Source organism: Lepeophtheirus salmonis, chromosome 4 (assembly GCF_016086655.4).
Source record: "Lepeophtheirus salmonis chromosome 4, UVic_Lsal_1.4, whole genome shotgun sequence".
Lineage (NCBI taxonomy): Eukaryota > Metazoa > Arthropoda > Copepoda > Siphonostomatoida > Caligidae > Lepeophtheirus > Lepeophtheirus salmonis.
The window spans coordinates 21,167,916-21,189,376 of NC_052134.2; the positions used below are offsets into that span (position 1 = coordinate 21,167,916).

Sequence of the window (21,461 nt, forward strand, 5' to 3'; positions counted from 1 at the left end):
AAACAGTATTTTTTATTACATGCATAGTTCTATTTTGTAAAATTTGAAAAATTGCTAGAAAAGATGTTAAAGAACCTTGAAATTAGATGCTTATCTTAATTTTGTAATTAACAGAATAACACTCAAGTATAGAATCGAATTATACTTAAAAACTAAATTTACTTTAAAAATTCAAGAAACATAGTAAGTGTATTGAATTTGTATTTGACTTTCAACTTGGAAACAACTTATTTGCTTTTGGAAAATGATTTAAAAATAATAATAAGGTTTTTTTAAATACATCTTAAAATAACTCTTCTATCAATTTTTTGTAATATTTTTAGACGTTCACTGAAGGAAAATGTAGTTCCTTAATTAAATCTTCATAATACTTCCATGATTAAGCAGAACACCAGAAGAGGATCAGAATTTTCTTGTGCTGAAGCACAAAGGAAGAAACAATTAATAAACTTGATCGAATGTCTGATTTTTTTTTTTTTTTTGACGATGATAATGTTTCATCTTTATCTGAATTGAAGGGAAAGTCAAATTTTTAATTACGCTCCAGTTATTTGGCTGGAAAATGAAGGTCAATTTTTATTCATAACTAAAAACTATGTAGGTCTATTAAAATGTAATTATCATATTGAAAATATTAATTGATGTATTGTTTTATATAATAATATTAAAAATTTAATTTAAAAAAATATTTATTATACAATAACTATCAAACACAACCAACAAGAAATTTTAACAATATTTCCCCTTTTAAAAATTGTATTATTAAAGTATAAAAAATACTCATGACTATATTAAAAACAAATTTCATTATTTAATTAGATATTAAAGTTTTTAAACCTTGTCCCATCCATCTAGCCGTAGCCCAATACGTTTCGTTTAATTGGACTCTATCCTATTGTTCCTATAGTTTATTATAGGTATTCAGATTTCAAAGTAGTTGGATTCTGAATCGACTTCTAATTTTCTTGAAATATTGATGAATCAAAGTCATTGTAAGTTTCTTTAAAGTTTAAGTTTCTTTAAAGTTTAAGTTTCTTTAAAAATATATGAAATTCAAGCAAGCAATTAAATTGACGAGTCACAGTATCCATTATTTTAGATGAAGATTTTAGAAACACTAAATCTGAAATTTAATAGTGATCTTAATAAAATACTTCAAATGTATGAGATCACAAATACCATAATCTGATAACCTTCAGTATTGGATTTTTCATTTTTCGGAAAGCATAGTAGGTGGTCTTGGAGACGCCCAACCGCATGGAAATTCGTCGATCCCGTTCAAGTGTAGTTATCTCGACTTGAACGTAAGCTAGAAAGCTCAGGCTAATTTTGTTTTGTAACTAATTGCTTAATCTTTAATATATCGAAATATGAATTAATTTAAATGACTCAACCTCTATTTATTATTGAATTAGTAAGTCTGCAGCCAATATTTCATTAATATGAATACATTGTTATTTCTTGGATCAAAGTTTACTTATGATATATATCAAGGATCACTATATACAGTGCATCCAGTGACTGGTTTTCATATATTCATACGTATAGACAAACTTTGCTTTAGTAATATATATAAATATGTTATTTTGTGATGTTTGTGTTTCAATTTTTTTTAAATTAGTTATTATTATCTTTTTTTAATATAACACGATAAACTTAAGCTACATGCCCTCGTTGCTACATTCTTATTTCTATAGGTTTTAAAAAATATTAACGTTGAAGATCCCCCTCTTTTTTTTAATGCAATCTGAAGATGATTATTTTATTTTCCAAAGCTGTTCTTATAATTATTTTATTCTTGAAGAGAGAACAATAAGTATAAAACAATTACTAGTGTGTGAAAGAAGAATATTAAGTACGAGGATTTGTTGTGGAGTTATAAGTGTAAGCCCTTGTTGGCCTCGGAGTACAATCGCGGATCAACATCGTATTCTTCAAATTGTCAGGGTGGCCACGTTAATTTTTGGTTTCTTTTAAACATACCGGGATTCCATATTACTTGAATATGCGGTAATTTCTTACACCAAGTACTCAGAAAGTTCTACGATTATTTAGTGCAAACTCAAAAAAATAATAATAATAATCTAAGTTCCGAACAGATACAACAAATTTTGCTTTATTAATATACAACCCTACCCCACCCCCTTCCCCCAAAAAAGTGAACTTTTAATATAACTATAAACATATTTGGCACATGTTTATATTGTAAAGGGTTACTTTTTAAAATTGTCCCATAAATAATTGGCTCTAAATCAAAAACTGCAAGTCCAATTTTAATGAAATCTTTTCAAACATTTAATTTAACTATTATAAATATTTAAAATATGATTTTATTCAATTTGGCCACCTTTGGCCTTATTTTTACAACAACCAATCTCTTCCAAACCACATTAAAACTGGCACGTACTACATCACCTGAAATTAGGTGGCATTTCTTTTTAATGGGTGCCATGAGAGCATCCTTATTTCTTGAAGGATAAACATTGATCTCCCTCTCCAAGATTCCTAAATGGAAAAGTCTAGGGGATTTTAATCAGGTGAAGAAGTAGGCCACATGGGGTTGTCCCGAAAATGCTGGAAAATTTTTCTTCGGCAGTTTTGAACTGAGTCGGCACCATGAGCTGTAGCTGAATCCTATGTGATGAAAAATTATTGACGTGGAAATGCGGTTTCAAACCAGGGATTCACTTTTGTCTTCAAAATGTCTAAATAAAGTTATCAATTAATTTTTACACCTTCAGGAATCCGGAATATATAGGCGATTTTGCCCCATTTGAAGCTACAGCGCCCAAAACCAAAATGGACTCAGGTTTTTGCACTTTGTAGGCAAATTTTTGGATGAAATCAATGCTGACATATGTCTTTGTCAAGACTCAGTCATTTTGCATGTTGAATTTCCCACTTACAGTAAAGAACTTCTCGATAAAGTATATAACATTCTTATGTACTGCATGCCAGTTCCGCAAAACTTTGCTTCTATCCTTTCTCTTTCTAATGGTACCCTATGACAAAAGATGACGATACTGAATTTTTTCTAAGGTTTGACCCCAATGTCATATTTAAAAATCTTGGTCCTAGTGGTTCTGCTACATTGTGATCCTGGGCCAGCTTTTTACGGATCTTTGTGGATTTCGCCGATTTTTTTCACGGCCGGCCTTGACCAACCTTGGATGTTTCACAGCTTTGGTTGTTCAACACACTGATCTCCTATCAGACGCAATTCCTTCCCCCAATCGCTTTTTGCACCTGTAAACAATTTTCCGATCGATGTTGGTAATTTTTGGATAGAGTTTTAATCTGTTCCCTTTGGGATTTTTCCATTTTTTGCAAAAATGATAGATTCCAGGGCAATTATGAAAATTTAATATTTTGTTTACATTTATTTTCAAGAGTAATTATATTTAACAACAGAAACCTCTCAGACAGATATTTTTTGCAATACAAAGTCTTTAAAATATGGGAAATTTTTAAAAAGCATCCCTGTATATTTTATCTATCTACTATAATATATAGTATGTGTTTGTTCGCTAATAAAAACCCATAGGATAAGGTATTTATTTCAAAAACAGATACAGGCCTTAGACATAAAATAAAAGTTGTACAGAGTTCGGAGTTACGCACGTAAGTTATGTTTCATTTTGATCAGACCATATTCCTAGGCTCTGGAGGGCAAGTTTTTTTTCGCAAATAAGTTGATTTTTTCAAAAAACGAAATTTATAGCCCGAGTCTCAAAGTTTATTTTAAGCCATGGGTTATAGATGCAAAAATGCACAAAAAATTAAAAATCCAAAAATCGAGAAAGGGGAAACTTACATATATTAAATACGAATTAAAGAAGGGAATTAGGAAGAAGATTAGCGAGTTTATCTTAATTTATATATTAATAAAGTAAATAATATTGGTACAACCTAGTATTTTATAAAATTTTATAAAACATAATATCATTAATTAATTAATTGTTCATTGACATAGTTAAGTATTATGTTTTTTATATCCTCCACAGCACTCAAGATTTAATTACTGTTATGTATTGTCTTTTATTTAGTTTTAAATCATGACGTAGGGATTTGTTTTAAATAGATAGGTAGGTACCTTGTGTTTTACGAGTTTGTATATTTTAATACTCAAATGTATGTACGTCCTTTTAAATGTAATCCCTTACAGAATATATGTTTTAGTGTATGATAGTACCCCCAATCCAAAGGTGTTCTTATTGACTTTACTCCGGTCCGTTGCTTCCGTCTGTAAGTGGTGTTCACGGAACATTACAATTACTTAACATCACAAATCAAAATATTATAAAAGATCTATAATATTTACTTCTTGATCCCTTTTGTCATTCTTCTAGACATTACATATATGGGTAATTACATAAAAAAATATCATAACTGTGGACACAAGGGTTTCTCTCCTTGGATTTATCAGAGTTTATAGAAAATTCGGTAATTAAATATATCCAAAAATTAAATTGTTCATCAGTTACTATTTCATTATTTTTTTGTTGGGGTTGATCGGTATTCCAAAAGGCTAGACTCACAGGTTCTAAAAAACTAAGCCGCTTCAATGAGAATAACAAAAATATGGGTAGGACCAACTTAAAAAGTATTATTTTTTCTTACGATAAACAAGAAATACTTAAATTTCACAATATTTAATTAATTTACAGACAGTATCCCGATATTGTCAAGGATCTCATAAGAATTTCTAGAGCGCCTTCTCAGTGAGTAACATTGATGTTATCAATGTTAATAGAAATACCCAAGGTACGACTACGTATGTTATTTTTTATTAAATAATATTATCATTTAGGGAGTATTTCTCTATCGCTTGTTTATAAACAAATATTTGTCAACGACGCTCATGCCCCATTATACCCAATGTTTGATATCATTTAATTAGCTTCAGTTAAAAACTTTGATCCACAGCAAGCAAGAGTTATGACGATTTTTTCCCTGGTTATTCAATATAATGCAATAAATATTTACTTATATATGAAATGAATTAAACTGAAATTACTATATATCAGTTGATGTTTTTAACATATTGTCTGGAAGTCATGTGAATTCCATATATATTGAAGTTGATATAGGCTTTGAGCTGAATATAAGGCAGCAAATCTGGGGTAAATTTCAGAAATTGATAATGTTGGAAAAGCTCCTGACAAGGAGATTAGGTTGTTATCGATTTCTAGTTAGGAATACACCTTTCTCCATATTTGTTAATTGTGTACCTTTTATTTTAACTCTTGTGCGTAGTAATAAATGGACGTTTGGTCGGTAATCAATGTCTAATTTAATTTGTAATCATAGATTTTTGACATATATGCAACAGATAAGTCATAGTTCTTGCTTACCGGATATCAAATTAAGTCTTGAAATTTAAGCTAATTAGATTTATATCTAATACTAGTTCGAATTTCATCAAAACAAATAGCTATTGGTTGTAAAAAAAAAAAAAAATTGAGGAAATTTGTGTGGAATTACCCATATTATATCAAAAACAAAGCATAATATAATCATTATTAATTAATAGTTTTCAAACCCAACGTAGCCTTCAGTTATTGCAGTAATAAAGGATGATTCAAAGGCTTCAAAGGAGGAATGAGGATGAATATTCAGTACATTAGCGCAAACATGCGAACTAGGTAACTTCCCTTCCTCATTTAATTGCCTTATAGTAAAAACAGGACATAAATCCTTGAAACCATTCGGCGGTAATCTTGAAGATCCCGTAATGAATTTCAAAAACAACAACTTTTGTTCCTCTGACAAATGTTCCAGGACCAACCAGAACCACTCCATTATTTTATGTGACACATTTTGGCAATTATGATGCTTCTTAAGATCATTAAAGTCAATTGTAGAGAATCCTGAGAATAGCAAATCCATTTCAGATTCATCAAAATTGGCCAAATACGTCTCGGAAACGTAGTAATGAAGTCCGGTTTTAAATTTTGTCAAGGGTCCTTTTATTCGATCAGAAAGGCGATATTTTGCCAATAAATGAAGATATTCAAACTTATTGAAGTTCGTAACTTTGATCTTCTTGCCTGAGGGCTTCAAATTCTTAGACTCTATCAAATGTCCTTTTTCATCGTAGATCTCATCAGTGAAATATAAATCCAAGTCCTCAACTTTATTTTTAACAATATAGTCTATTCGACTTGTATAAAATTCTGGATAATCAACTTTGAAATGTCGGTAGCCGATATTAATGCCTTTTAGTTGATAAAGAAATGAGCTTGAGAAGCTGAAGGGTAAGTATAAACGAAACATTGGATTAGCACCTCTAATGAAAGAAATAATTAAGTCATGATGTAATCTAAATATAGATAGAATAAATATGTTTAGTATTAACCCTATAACGCCCTACGTAAAAATATGGTTTGGGGATACATAAGTTCTTTCATACCTTTATTTGTACCAGACATGGGACCAAATCATAAGTACTATTTTTTAAGAAAGAAACATAATATTTTAATCACCTTTTTTATAAGAAAAGGGCGGCATGATTCTTTACTTCATTAACATATTACAGGGGTATTCTCAAGGTTAATAGAAATACAAGGATATACCATACGCGTGTACGACTGATGTTTGACTTCCACCACGCTTTTAATATTGACGTCATAGTAGATGAGTGGTTGTGTATTTCGTGAAAATCTGTTTTTGTTGCCCAGCAGTCGGTGCGATACATTTAATTAAAAATTCTAGCAATACAAACGTCATAGACTAAGAGTGGTTGTGGGTATTATCAAAATCTGCCTGTGTTGCCCAGCAGTCGGTAAAATACATCAGATTGAAATTTCTAGCAAGCCCAATTACATGATTGTCTATCCATCCTTGTATTTATATTAATTAACCTTGCGTATTCGCATGATGATTATTATTATTTATTAGGATTTATTGGATTTTTTTACATTAAAAAAACCAAAATTTAAATTTTTTTGGAAAAATTTAAAATCTACAGCTATTCAAAAAGAATTCCAAATATTATATTTTTGGAAAAAAAAATCAAAAATCCACAGCTGGTCATAAAAAAAGAAATTTTTGGATAATAATTTCAAACATCCATAGATATTCACAGGAAATTAAATTTTTTGAAAAAAAAATCAAAAATACATATACATATTCACAGAAAATTAAATTTTTTGAACAAAAAGTCAAAAATGCATTTATATTCAGGGAAAAATTAAATTAAAAAAAAAAATCAGATTAAATTTCAAATATTACATTTTCTAGTAAAGTGGAAAAATTACTATATTTGCCCACCCCCTGCGGACGCCCTTGTATTATTTAGTCTCAAATGAAAGTCAATTAGGACGACTTACGATTATTAAAATCCAAGTTAAGCCATAAAAGTGACATTCGAGTGCAATTGTCTGATTTGTCCAATTTGACTATTTTTTTACTAAAAAACCTTATGGATGTTATTGCAAATATACAAAGGTAAAAATCCAGTGTGGAATGGGCATATTAAAAAAAAACACCAAAAATCAACATGGTAACCCTAACGTGTTTGTAGAAAAGTTACGAATCTAATTTTAGAAGTGTTATTATATCGACAAAATCAGTCATTTTTTTATACATACATATATAAACATCGGTGTGTTACTGTAACCATAAAAAAGTTCACAATTTCTCACCAAAAATCTCAATAAAAAATCAAAAACATTTTTCTTCTTAGAAATAGAAAAGGATTCGAATTTCAATCATCATAAAATTCTTACTACAGCCGTGAACATAGTGAGCGTTATAGGGTTAAAGTAATATCAAATTAAATAAGGTAAATAAATGACTTACAGACTCAAAGCCTTTCCAAGTATTTTTCCAGCAAACTCAAATATGTTCAAGTCTTTCCAAAGTGGATTTGGGCCATACGTCCCTCTTTCATTAGTAATAAATATTTTGGTATCACTCAGTTCTTTCCAAAGTAAGGTGTACCACTCTCTGCGAAGACCCCCATATTCGATCCCTTGCTCACCACTGAAGGAAATTCTAAGTGGTCCTATCCACCAACATTGTTCAAGGGACTTTATGGAAGAGTACAATAAGCAATGTCTATCAACATTTATAATTGATTGCATCAAAAATATCAACTCTCCCTATGGATCAAATATATTTTATGTACATGAAAATAATCAATATAAGTTACTTTACCATGTACTCAAAATTTGAGAAGAATTCCACAAGTTTTTCATCAAAGGTCATTGAACATTTTTTATTTGCAGCGTTGACAAATGAGCCAAGAAGAAAAAGTCTTTCATTTAATTTAAAATGTAAGGTCTTGTTCTTAAATATGTCAGTAATACTAAAAATAGTGGAATGATTCAATAGGAATAGTTCAGTGTATTTATGACTAACGGGGAAGATATATATGAGCCTCGGAATAAATCCCATAATAAACTCCTTTATGAATAAACCAGAAGTACGGAGATAAAAGTAAATAGTTTTAGTCGATCCATTTGCCTCTATAAGAGATCCCTTCAAATAATTACCAATACACATTCGGCTCTCAATTCCTTTTCCATTTGAAAAATCTTCAATCCTCTTGAATAAGGAGTCGGATACATATATTAACGTTATACTTGGAGTTTTAATTGGTGTTCCTTTATACGTTATTTTAACTGGAATTATATGTAAATAAAAAGATAAAACGGTTGTTGAGAGGACATATATATAATAAATAGGACCGGCTTTAGACGTGCTATGCTCAATCTTGATAAAGGCCGCTCGTCATCAAGAATAAAAATAAAGACTGTTCAATTAAATTACACGAATGAATATACATAATTTTAAATTTCATAAGAAAATTTGGGAAATTGACATAATTGGAGGTTACAATCTACTAAAATACACATTAAAGTTTAGATCAATTAACAAAAAATGGGAATAGGGAAAACATTTTATGTCATAATTTGTAAAAAAACTGAATTTTTCAATGTATTGGTTCATTTACATAGCCATGCCAAATATTGTAGCCTATGGAAACATGCATGAAAAACTATAAAGTGAAAAGCTATATTTTTTCTGTAAAGCTTATAAAGAGACCCTATAACATTTATTTTTAAAATGTAAGGGCACTAAAGGGATACGGACTCAAACATCAAAAATATTGTATAAGAGATATAGAGTTACATTAAAGGCATTGTATCATATTGGCCCCCATCTAGAAAATATTAATTTTACCACAATAAAAATATTAAGCATGTTGTATAAATTTAGAAAAATGAGGACTCCCTAACCGGTGATATTTTAGATTTTGTATACGAGGTATGGTCAAAAAGGAAGGTGACTTTTCAAATTTCGGGGGCAAAGTACATTTGGTATGCTAGATTTTTTTTATTTTTTCATGTTAGTACACTCGCTACGAACATATATTAACTGTTTCAGCTATATAATATATTGAGCTTATTTGTGAGAGGCATAACGGTTGGGATTATTTTGCATATTTGGCGATTTTTTGGTATTGAACAACATGAATCAAAGAGTTTGTATCAAATTTTATGTAAAAAATCAAAAGAAGTGCTTCAAAACACTTGAAATGTTGATAGTGGCATACGTTGAAACTGTTCTGAGTAAAAGAAAATGTTTAAAAGTGGTACAAACTCTTCTACTTCGGCCGGGAAAATGCCAATGAAGAGCCTCATTCTGGATGCCCAAGCACCCAAACAACAGATATAAACGTTGAAGCATTAAAGAAAATGGCTTTTGAAAACTGTCGAATCAATATCAGAGAAGAATATTGACATATAGGTTGGCTCGTACCATATTTTTTTCCCGAAGGTTTTGATTATGAAATGAGTGTCAGCGAAGTTTGTTCCGAAACTGCTTAGTTTTGAACAAAAGAATCGTCGCATGAGCATCGCTCAGGAGCTTTTGACAGGCGATTATGAATGATTATCCTGTTTTGCTCAAAAAGGGCATAACTGGTGACAAATAATAAAATTACTGAGGAGACCTATAAAAGGATGGAGATTTGCAACAATTGATGAGATAAAGACTGTATCCCTGGAAGAGCTCAAGGCTACAACGAAAAGTGCTTATGAGAAGTGCTTTGAGGATTCGAGAAAAAGTGTTGGCACAAGTATATTGTATCTGAGGGGGATTACTTTGAAGGGGACAACATAAATATTGATGAATAAATAAATATTTTTTCCTAAAGATACAAAGTCACCTTACTTTTTGAACACACCTCGTATAAGATATGTGGTGTATATTAAACTTACAATTCCATGATTTTGGAAAAATGAATACTATATGAAGAAAATTTTAAATTGTATAGTTAAGAAAAGTTAAAGCAGAATAAAGTTGTATCTAGGTACAAAAAAAAAAAAAAATCCGAACGTCGAGACTGATTTTGTCGTCTTTTTTGAAGTAAAAATATGGTTACCCTAAATACAGTGCACGACAACATAACCACTTTTTTCAAAAAAGCAATAAAATAAGCTTTATAAATCAAAAATATTTTATTTTTGTTTCATAATAACAAATTTAAAATTTTGTTTTACACAGTTTTAAAAGATAAATGAATCCCCCATTGTCTATACACTGAATAACCCTAACTTCGATATTTTAATACCCAGTGATTTTTTCATTTCTTTTTAAATAACTTTCCATTAAGATGTGTTAAAGGGATAGTTATTTTATACAAAAAGATGCAGAATTTAATTAATAACATATCTTAGCTCATACTAGTGGAGGATTAGATACTCATTTTGACACTTTCGGCACCCCTACAGCCCTGATGCCAACACCCTCGACTACACCTTTTCGGTGCATGTCAAGGGGAAGGCCTGCAGTGTCCTTCATCAAAACACCAAGCCCCTCAAAGGCACTTTCAGGCAGCATTGGGACGCCATGACAGAAGAATATATCCGAAGTCGGTGCAAAGCCTTCCGCTGCCACTTAGAATCCATCATTGCCGCTAAGGGCGGCTACATTAATGATTAAGAGAGTTCATGCACAAATACATTTATAGCATTCATTTTGTTGAAATTCTATTGTTAATTAATAAATTATATCTTGTTGAAGTTTAAAATTCAAAGCTTTCGGATTTTAATGGACCACGCAGTATTGTACAAAAGGATGCTATCTTGCCGCCGCCTGTATATAATATGATATTTTTAAATATTTTATGAACATACCTTTTGAGCAGCCTTCTTTGATTGAAGAAGTTCGGGCATACATATTCAAGACCGATGAAAAAATACGAAATGTCAAGTCAGACTCAATTTTAAAATGATTAATTTCACTTTCAGTTGGTAACACCTCATTACCGTAAACATCTTTTAAAAAAATCTTCAAACTTATGGATCGATTCCTTTGCACAAAAAATTCTTTTTCATCTTCAAAATGAATAGAGGCCGGATCTGGCTCTAAATTTGTAAGATAAAAGCGATAACTTTTAACCTGAAATAATTAATTATTTGTAATTATAAGAAAAAGTTATTAAGCTTATAATAGTAATTTATAAAAAAATTATCAGAAAAGTAAGATATTGTTATTCTCTTATTGGGTCATTCCACATCAAATCCCCCCCAAAAAAATTATCCAGCCACCTCAGATTTTGATGAAATATATTATTCATACATGCAGATTTTTATTCGCAAACTCCAAAAACATGATTTTTCTCTATCGAATTGTTAGTTGCGGAGATATGTACCGTAAATAAATATTTATTTTGCAATTTTAGCAAAAACTGAGGTATACATCAAATTTCAAATAGTCATATCATCTGAACCTGTGATTTAAATTCAACAATCAATCTATTTCTGAAATGTAAAAAAAGTTTTATTACAAAATTATTCTTATATTAGCTCGTTATGGAGCCGTGCCCCTATATTTTGATTTGTGACCTTAAATCTGACCTTGTGGATCAAATTATATATTGGACATAACAATATCATTTTTTTAACTCTAAATGTAATGTGTAATATATGATGTAAATGTGGTGAGGATGATAAAATTAGTTTTGAAGATATTTTGAGTTGAATTAGAAATTAATCACAGGCCATAGGTCATAATATACAGTCACGGCTCCAAAAAGAGCAAATATAAAAATAAGTTTTACTTTTAAGAAATACTTTAGATGTTGAAATGAAACATCAATTATAGAGATTTTAAGACTATTTGAAAGTTGGTTTACACCACAGTTTGATCTAAAAAAACAAAAACAATAAGCTATATATCTCGGAATTCAATAATTTGATTGAGAAAAAAAAATAGATTTGGATTTTGTAGGTAAAAATTTGCAACAAATTTAATCAAATTATGAGTTATGTTTAAGTAAAACCCTTTTGGCAATTAGATTCAAAATTACCTTGCCAGTATTTTAAAAAGATTGAATATCCTAATTATACAAAGATATTGAATTTTTGTTTTTGTAGAGCTAAATATTCGAATACATATAAACTGTTGTTGAATTTTTTTTAGAAAAGTACATAATTAATAATTTATGTTATTTAATCAAAAATTGAATACATAATAAACATGCTTGAACCCAATGGTTAATGTATAAAGACCGGCCATTTTCCCAGAGAAAAATATCTTTAGTTGATCCTCGCTGATTGTCTCATTAGTAATAATTTGCCATTTATCTCCATTTATACTACTAGAACAAATCCACAAATTTAAATTGTTCGAATTTCGATGAATAATAATTAATCAACTTAGTTAAATGAATCAATAATACTTATACAGTCAAATCCTGACACTTTTTCTCGGACACAAAACTTTTACTCCATGTGGTTTACTACTATTTTTCATAAAATTCCGTGCAACTTTTGAACGTCATTTTTAAATAGAAAATTGTTCAAAATTTACAGATAAAAAGATACAAATATTTTTTTTAATTCCCAGGGACCTCGAAAGAAGATTCGTTCAATATAATAATAGAATTGACAATCCACCTGTTGAAAAAATTAATCAATTCCTTTACCAAAAAAAGAGGAAATAACTAACCCTTTGAAATTAATATAACATTGTCTTGTTTCATGGTGCAGGTTCCCAATCTAGTGAAGTAATTGTTTTTATCCGGATTTGACTGTAACTAGTTAATAATTTGGGTCACCGTCTTTAAAAAAAAACATGGAAATTCGACAATTTTAATTAGTAGATTACTACTAGTCTACCCAAATTGTAATTTGACACTGATGGAGCCGGGTGTAACAGATTTAATACCATAGATATAGTAGAGTCGAATATACTTAGTATTCGAGACTGGGGAAACTGAAGGAAAATCGGTACAAATGAACAGACAACAGAACCAATGCCATAATATCCATGATGCTATGATTACTAATAGCGCAATGATTATTTCTACCATCATTTTCTATTCAATTACAAGTTGAAGTAACAACACATGAAATTATTGTAAGGACACGAGTTGCACTATCAACTAACGGTAAAAAACTAATGTTGCAATGATTCAACAATATGCTATAAATAATATCTTATCAACTTCTCTAAAGATATATATGTTCTCATTGATCCCCTCCATTTAATCCTAATTCATAATCTCCCCGGCCTTTTTAATTACAATGTACCAGGATAATCATAGATAACTTTTCAAGCATATAGATTAAGCAGTAGTCCTTAACAGTATGGGATCAAATTTTCATGTTTGTTTTGTAAGAGGGTTCATTCTGTTTCGAGTCAAAGAACAGCACTAATTTGTGTAAAATGAAGCTGAAGCGTCGTTTACGAAATAATATATATGTATAAGTATAATAATAAGATGAAAGCGTACTAGTATTTTGTAATGGATGGTAAGGGCAGTCATGGGCAAGAGTGGAAGTATCGGCTCAGGCTGAGTAACTGACTGTTGAAACGTTTTATGAGGGGATATCACGAAGTTATTAGGAAATATAAGGTAGTATTTCATTTGGTAGCAGTGAGTTTCCTTTCTCGGGTTTTACTTTATATATTTAAAGCTTTAAAACAAAGTAACGTGACGATGAGCACGTGATCCATATACGTACAACGTAGTGATCTTAGCGACACTTGTTTTTGTCGCTAGGAGCGTTGAATATTACACACTAACTAACTATACAACCTCTATGAATTTACCCTTTATTTGAATTTATAAGATAAATTCAATGAAAGGAAGAAAAGTTGCATTCGGCATAGGGAAAAATAACAAAAGATGCAATGTTATTAGACCAAGTTTAGGCAACAAGGAAATCGTAGGATAAAGACAGCAATGAAGTCGCTTTACGTTGACGTCATTGGGGCACTTATTTGGGTAGATGTAATAGCTAAAAATTTTGTAAATCCATTAAATTATTTATTTTTTCCATTGATTCCTTACTTATAAACGCTATATTTAGGTATTTTAATTATTTCCATTGTTATACCCCTGTATTTGGGGTCTCAATGACGTCATCGGTTCTGCTAGTAAATTTGTTATATTATTAGTTTAAAAAAAATTATGGATTGACGTGATCTGTTGTATTATAAAGCGACATCTCGCGTGGGAAGAAGATAATTCCGTGACGATGTATCTCCTCTAGCTAACAGGCGCGTTTCGCTACTTTGTTTTCAAGCTTTACTTGATAGGGAGAGAGAGAGGGAGGGAGGGAGAGAGAGAGAGTTGAAGGACTGGTAGTAGGTAGCTAAGAATGAATTAGAAAAGGAAGAAGAGAAAGAAAAGAAGAGAGAGAAAGAAGGGACTGAATTGGTTTTGATCGGATTTAAATTTTAGGAGGTCATTTATAGAAATAATGAGTGGAATCGCTCAAGCTCGGTTAAGTGAAGAACGGAAGGCGTGGAGAAAGGACCATCCCTTTGGATTCATTGCTCGCCCTACTAAAAATCCTGATGGGACCATGAATTTGATGCTATGGGAATACGGGATTCCCGGCAAAAAAGGAACTCCTTGGGAAAACGGAATGTACAAGGGTCAAATTATATTCAGAGACGACTTCCCCTCAACTCCCCCCAAAGGTAATATCTCTCTCCCCTGCCTCCAAGTCCCACTTTTTGCCCCAAAGCGGAACTTACGGTCTTTTTCCTTAAAATCCACTTTTACGTATTTTTAGTTAAGTTTGTACCTCCACTGTTCCATCCAAACGTGTATCCCTCTGGCACGGTTTGCTTGTCGCTCCTGGATGAAGAAAAGGATTGGAGACCCGCCATTACCATCAAACAAATTCTTCTCGGAATTCAAGATCTTTTAAATGATCCTAATGTGAAAGACCCCGCTCAAGCCGAAGCCTACACGTGTTATTGTCAAAATCGATCTGATTATGAAAAAAGAGTTCGGGCTCAAGCACGAGCGATGGCTGCCACGGAAATGGCCCCTTGAACACTTCGTACAACACATAATTTGATAAACTCTTTTAAAAAAAAAAAAACTGCAAGAAGTCGTAAATTACTTATTACTATTAATGATACCATCCATTGACTTAAATGCTGTGCTCCTTCTTTAGTAGAACTAATCATGATATTTAAAATACGAAACCACTAACTTCTTGCAAAGCACTACCAACAAACAATAGAAATGACCCATTTATAACAAGATGAAGAATCCAAGGAGTCCACTTTTTTTTTTTTTTTTTTTTTTTTTTGTAACTTTTCCTGCATTTTGATTCCATTATTCTTGTTTTGAATCTTGACCACGAAATCCCACTATATAAAGATTCCTCCTTGAAAAAAAAAAAAATGAACTCGTCGATTCCTCAAATTGGGACAATCTTTCTGCAAGGACACTATATTTCTCCTCTGGTTTGAATGATTTCAAAGTGTGAGGAATCTGTGAATCTTTAATTGGACATGTCTTCTCCTATTTTGTATACAAACTCTTTTCCTTTCCAACGTTTTTCGAAATTATACTACTGTCATAATTTATTCGTTTCTATGTAGTAATAATTTAATATATCCACCTTATAATATGTTTGTTGATCAAGATTTTAACTGCATACACTTCCACTCTTGAAAAATTATATAAATCATATATGATACTGACGTTAGAAGAGATTTAACATAATATATGATTTCTATAGTTTTTTTTTCTTTTTGTTTTTTTTTTGGATGAAGGATTTTGACATGAATTTAGATTTAATTCTTGTACAATTATAACACCTATATCAATGTATTATAATATATTTTTTTTTAGTTGACTCATAAAAAGTAAAGATCAATAAATGTAAATGAGAGAGACTTGAACTGTAAACTTTATATAAACACCTAATAAATATCTTTCTTTTTTTCTTTTCAGTTGAATTCATCGACCTAACGAAAAAATCATCTGGAAAATAAGTTGCTCCAAACACATAAACTATGAGCGCAAATGGCATGTTAGAAAATATAGAGGAGGTTCTTATGGAACTGACCAGTTTTGAGAAAAAGTTTGGTAAAGATGACGGAGCGGAAATCCCCCAAATATTAGATGATTATTTAATTTTTGTGGCTCGAACTGGAAATACTCATTTTCCTTGGATGAAAATAAAACCGCTTTTTAGGTCAAAGTTAGAAAAAGTTATACGCGAGTTTTCTCAAAAATCAGATGAAGTCCCCCTTACGCCTAACGTGGATCCTTTTCAGTTTGATGTTGTTAAAGACACAGTTTTTGAACAATTAGAATTCTTTGCTGGGATTCCTTTTACCGTCCAAAGACTCTGTGAACTTCTTACTTCTCCATCTAAACACTATAAACGCACAGACAAATTTATGAGGGCTCTAGAAAAAAACATGCTCGTTGTATCAACGGTCGAAGCAGTCCACCCTTCTGCTTCAGCGGTCTCTAATTCTTCTTCAATAGTAAGTGTCACTAATGGTGGGAATAGTGCTACAGAATCTTTCTCATCCACTCTGGAACAAAGGGAAAGAGAGGCGCATTTAGTCAATGGATCTACTACAACTAGCCCTTCTCCATCAATGTCATCAGACGACGATGAAAAAGAAGGTTTAAAGTCTGACGAAACGGAAGTCTACTCTCCGCCCCAAAGTAACGGTAATTCTCAACCAGATGAACAGCAAATAATCAACGGAAGCTCTACAGATCTCGAAACGTCAGGTACTATTCCTTTCCATTAAACATAATTGTATATGCATGCAAAAATGTCATTATCCGTATAAATAAGTTTATTTCTTCTGTTCTATAAATCCTTTAGGACCTTGTGACTCAGGTGAGTCCTCTTCATCCTCAGAAAATTCTTCGCCAAATCCTCACGTCGTTCCTGAATCATCATCATCTTCTTCAGATTCCACAACTAACGAAGCGGCCGTTTCTTCCTTGAAAATGGAAGATCTGCATGATGACGAATCCCTTCATCTCAAAGATGAATTGGCGGATGAATTACTCCCTCTAACCGACTCCATGGAAATTGACTCGGAATGTTCCAGTTCTGAAAATCTATTAATTGAAGCAAGTTCGGGGATCCGACGTAGACAGGAGGAAATCATCAACGATGAAGTTCAGTCTACAGATGAAGATGAGTCGACATCAGCCTTGTCGACCTCGTCACCATGTAAAAAATTGAAAACCTGTATGGATGAGGAGGCGAGACGTCTTGATTCTCTAAATGAGGCGGTGACGAGAGAGGAGGGAGAAGTGGGGGAAGAATCCGATTCGCCTACTAGTTCCAAAGATGACTTAGTAATGCAGACTGACGTAGATAAAAGTGATACGACCATTTCGTCAATGGATAGTTGCTGCGGTAGCACTGATGATGATGCTAATTCCCGAGTTTCTACAAGCCAAGATACAACAAATGACCAGCAACAGCCTGAAATGAAAGATTCTTCCTCTCCTCCCAGTTTAGGCACGAATGAGGCCACGCCTAGTACTTCTTCTTCTAGTGTTGTATCTCCTGTGGAATCTAGCCAGAATACAGAAAACATAGATATTAATAATGCCAATGATACCAAGGAAGAGGAGGAGGATAAAGAAGAAGATGAATCGAATGAGAAGAATGATTCTGTCTTGAACAATGACGGCGTTGATACAGAGGTTGAACAATCCTCATAATAGTTGTTATAGTAACAATCAACGTTCAACTACTAGCGCATAAAAACATTTTGGGTTAAGACTTAGATATAAATCTTATTTATATAATATCTTTTAACAAAGACTTCTTCTTGTTCTTTTTGGCTAATCCGATCATACTGCTGATATTTATTTGACTCTATATAAGTATCGCTACAGGCAACTATATATTTTCTTAAATTTGTATTGTACAAGAAACGTGGAGGAATCCTTTCGATGATCACTACTACTTACTCTCTAAGTGTGAGTAGAGAAGGATTTATTAACAAAATTAATTAATTACATTTTTCACCACCCTGGAAATTTGTATATTGATCAACCAAATTACTCATGATTAAAGTAGTGGTTGTATAGTTAAGAAAGAGAGATAAAACCAAGTATTATCTACATATTATAAAAATTGAATGAACGAACACACAACACACTGGCAGTTTGAAATTCACCCTTACTGCATACTTTTTTGTCTACTATAATTTTTTAAGTTGTTCCTATAAAAAAAAAAAGTGACGATTGGCTCTATAAATATATGATATGATATCAAAAGTATTTTGGAAAGGTTTTGATTAGGCTATATCATTCATCATTTGGGGTACCTTAATATAATATTGTAGCAATTCATTTATGACACTCTATCTATCTTTATTTCTCCAATGATGAGTAATTATTTACTTACAGTTACATGATATAATATAGAACCTTTAATACAAATTACTATAGATGTAAACAAATTCCTTACTTTTACCAAATCTCTTCTGTTCATCATTTTATATTATTATAACCCACTGCTATCAAAATAAATATTTTTTTTATTGTTTAATATATTTCGTTTTGTCCCGGGGTGCATCTATTGCTCCATTCCGTTCAAGATTGACGTATGAAAATGCGGAGGTATTCTTATTATTGGAGTATTAGGTGGGGACAGAGTATAAAAATAGGAGCTTTGCACAAGGTAGAAGAGAATTTTTTTAAACAAATTAAGGAATCTTCCCTAAAATTTTACTTAAAAACTTATTAATAAATGTATTTTCTATAAATAAAAAGAAGTCAAAAATATTTAGTTGCTAAAAAGGTCATTTGAAAACTGTTTCGGATCAAATGTTGTTGCAATCCGAGGTGCATGATTATAAAAGATAATAAGGATTTTTTGAGAAGGAAGTTTTTATTGTTTTGTTTTTTAATTAACTAATGTCTTCTGCATTAACTCACAGGTGTATTCTGGTAAAAATATGAACCAAAATTGCAAAAATAAATAATATTACCGTTATTATTTTTTTAAATCAAAAAAGAAATCTTGACGCGTTTCCTAAGAATCAATTTGATTTAAAAAAAAATAAAAGTATGATAAAAAAATTTCTCTATTCTAAAAAACAACAAAAATTATTGTTATAAAAAAATTAATATCTAAGATAAACGTAATTGAAGCACAGTATTCCGGATAAAGTATTTATCAACTGAAAGAAAACACTTCAAATTTCAGCACATTCACATTATATTTTCTCAAATGTCAACATTTAGCTCACATGTAAAATATAGGTCCCGCACATTTATCTTGCTTGGTAAAGCTGGACCTGAGCCTGTATTAACTACCTAATGCATACTTAATAAATCTCTATGGGATATGCATAATATTACTCCAAGAAACTTTATTTATTAGCTCATATAAACAAAATAATGATAAGATAAAATTGTTAAAAAATTACGAATATTATTTATATTTTGAACATTCGTTTCCTATTGGTCATTAGCTTCCTTTGGAAACAGTTTCGTTATTTTCTTTGCCAAGTAAAAAGGGATCTAAATTTTTTCCATATATTATCCAATCCAAATCGTTTTTGCTGGATTCATTCACCAAGAAATTAACAATGTCAAACTCCTTTGACTCCGATGGTCTCGTTTCCCATGTAAAGATAGTACATCCATTTATTTGATTTGGTATCAAATATAGCATTAAAGTAAACAATAGTAACTTCATTCTTGAGCAATAACAATGATAGGACTGACGTGACTTCTTTTCGTCTAGAACTATGTTTTCATTCATTTCGAAGGTATCATATATCCTTTTATGGACATTATGATAAACAATGATTATATCCATTGCAGTATGTGTAGTCATCATTCATCAGAGGTGGCCACCCCTAATTTTTCGTTAATCCAATAATTAAATTATTTTAATGCAAAGGTCTGTCAAATGATGACCAAAAAATCCACCTAGGTCAAAGGTTCCTAACAAGGCAGGAATTATTAATATTCAGGGGGGGGGCAGAGATGACAATCTGCTATTAACCAATCCGCTATTTTTTTGTTAGTCCACTAATTAGCGAAATCCCTATCTCCGATAGTAATGAAGTACGTACTTTCTGCTCCGCTTGCACCACCCATGCCCATGGAGTACTAGAGAGATAGAAACGCACACTTTTTTAAAGGACATTTTTCCTACAAATCTAGTCCCACTTAAGACTTCCTAGTATTTTTGAAACATCATTCAAATTTGCTCCAAAGTACGATTAAGCTTTAATTTATTCCGATAAGAAATATGTACACTAACAATATTCAACGAGACCGAAGAATATGTTGATATTTACAGATAGGACTGGTTAAAAAAAGAAGAAATAAAGTTGAGTGACGTCCTCAAGGACCGAATTTGATAAGTTTATAGAACTGAACTAGACCGGACCGAAACTGAACTCTACGAGACTATCCTGTGTAGCCGTATTGTGTCGGTCCTTAATTAGTACCGCGGTCCAGTCCCACTATTCGGTCTTAAAGAAGTTAAAATCGATCCCTCGTGACGTCAGTGATGGTGTTTTTCCTTTCATAATTATTCCGTTTAATAATAGAATAAATAAATAAACCAAGTAAAAATATAATATGCTCGTATTATGATGAAAAAAATAATATTTGGCTTAATAAAACATCGATATTTTATGAAAAATTCCTGGACCGACAGTTGGGGACGGTTCCAAGGACCGGCAGTCTCCATTCTTATAGTGGTCCCTAATTTTCCTACGATTATCTCTAGAACATTCCACCTGCTCACTTCCCTCTTATTAATCTGCAGTACTGCAGATTAAGTCCTGAATAAAGACCAACAAATCACTAGTTATAACGCTTTAAGTTTTTTTCCTAATTCAGTATTTTGGGTTGTTTTCTTTTTTAATGTCAATTTATGTCTACAGTATAGTTTTTAGGAAATGAATAAAATATTTTTAAAGAAATTAACCTCAAATAAATCTTAAAATCAAGTACGGATAATCCATGTCCTGTTTTCTTGACTCATCATCATTTCTTCAAGTGCAGCTTTAAATACATGTATAGGATGTTTAAAGGACATATACCTTTTCTTTGAACACTTTGAATTTTAAAATTCAACAACATATAATTTGTTTTAAAAAAATAATACTATAAGTAAAGGTGTGACTGATCTCTCTTAATCATTAATGTAGCTGCCCTTAGCGGCAATGAGGACTTCCAG

General features: G+C 31.4%; 3 protein-coding genes across 9 annotated transcripts; 2 read left to right on the forward strand and 1 right to left on the reverse strand.

Moving 5' to 3' along the window:
• Positions 1–3,799: 3,799 nt before the first annotated feature.
• LOC121115685 (apoptosis-resistant E3 ubiquitin protein ligase 1) lies at positions 3,800–13,671 on the reverse strand. Of its 7 annotated transcripts, none has more exons than XM_071887710.1 (8): positions 13,123–13,444; positions 12,484–12,613; positions 11,148–11,412; positions 8,161–8,627; positions 7,804–8,105; positions 5,543–6,289; positions 4,271–4,345; positions 3,800–4,016 (listed from the first exon to the last, which is right to left on the reverse strand). In XM_071887710.1, the coding sequence occupies exons 2-7, from the start codon at positions 12,529–12,531 to the stop codon at positions 4,318–4,320; spliced, it is 1,857 nt and encodes a 618-aa protein (XP_071743811.1). In that variant the 5' UTR covers positions 12,532–12,613; positions 13,123–13,444; the 3' UTR covers positions 3,800–4,016; positions 4,271–4,317. The 7 variants fall into 7 exon arrangements, 6 of the variants coding, with proteins under 6 accessions (XP_071743811.1, XP_071743810.1, XP_071743809.1 ...); XM_071887709.1 differs by having other exon boundaries at positions 12,484–12,610; positions 13,134–13,428; XM_071887708.1 differs by having other exon boundaries at positions 13,134–13,427.
• Positions 13,672–14,595: 924 nt separating this feature from the next.
• Positions 14,596–16,219, forward strand: lwr (ubiquitin conjugating enzyme lesswright). The gene is made up of 2 exons (XM_040709792.2): positions 14,596–14,946; positions 15,042–16,219. Exons 1-2 carry the CDS (start codon positions 14,724–14,726, stop codon positions 15,305–15,307), a joined length of 489 nt encoding a protein of 162 aa, XP_040565726.1. The 5' UTR covers positions 14,596–14,723; the 3' UTR covers positions 15,308–16,219.
• A 62-nt stretch (positions 16,220–16,281) lies between these two features.
• Positions 16,282–18,806, forward strand: LOC121115683 (uncharacterized). Its single transcript, XM_040709791.2, has 2 exons — positions 16,282–17,017; positions 17,115–18,806. Exons 1-2 carry the CDS (start codon positions 16,282–16,284, stop codon positions 17,969–17,971), a joined length of 1,593 nt encoding a protein of 530 aa, XP_040565725.1. The 3' UTR covers positions 17,972–18,806.
• Positions 18,807–21,461: the final 2,655 nt, after the last annotated feature.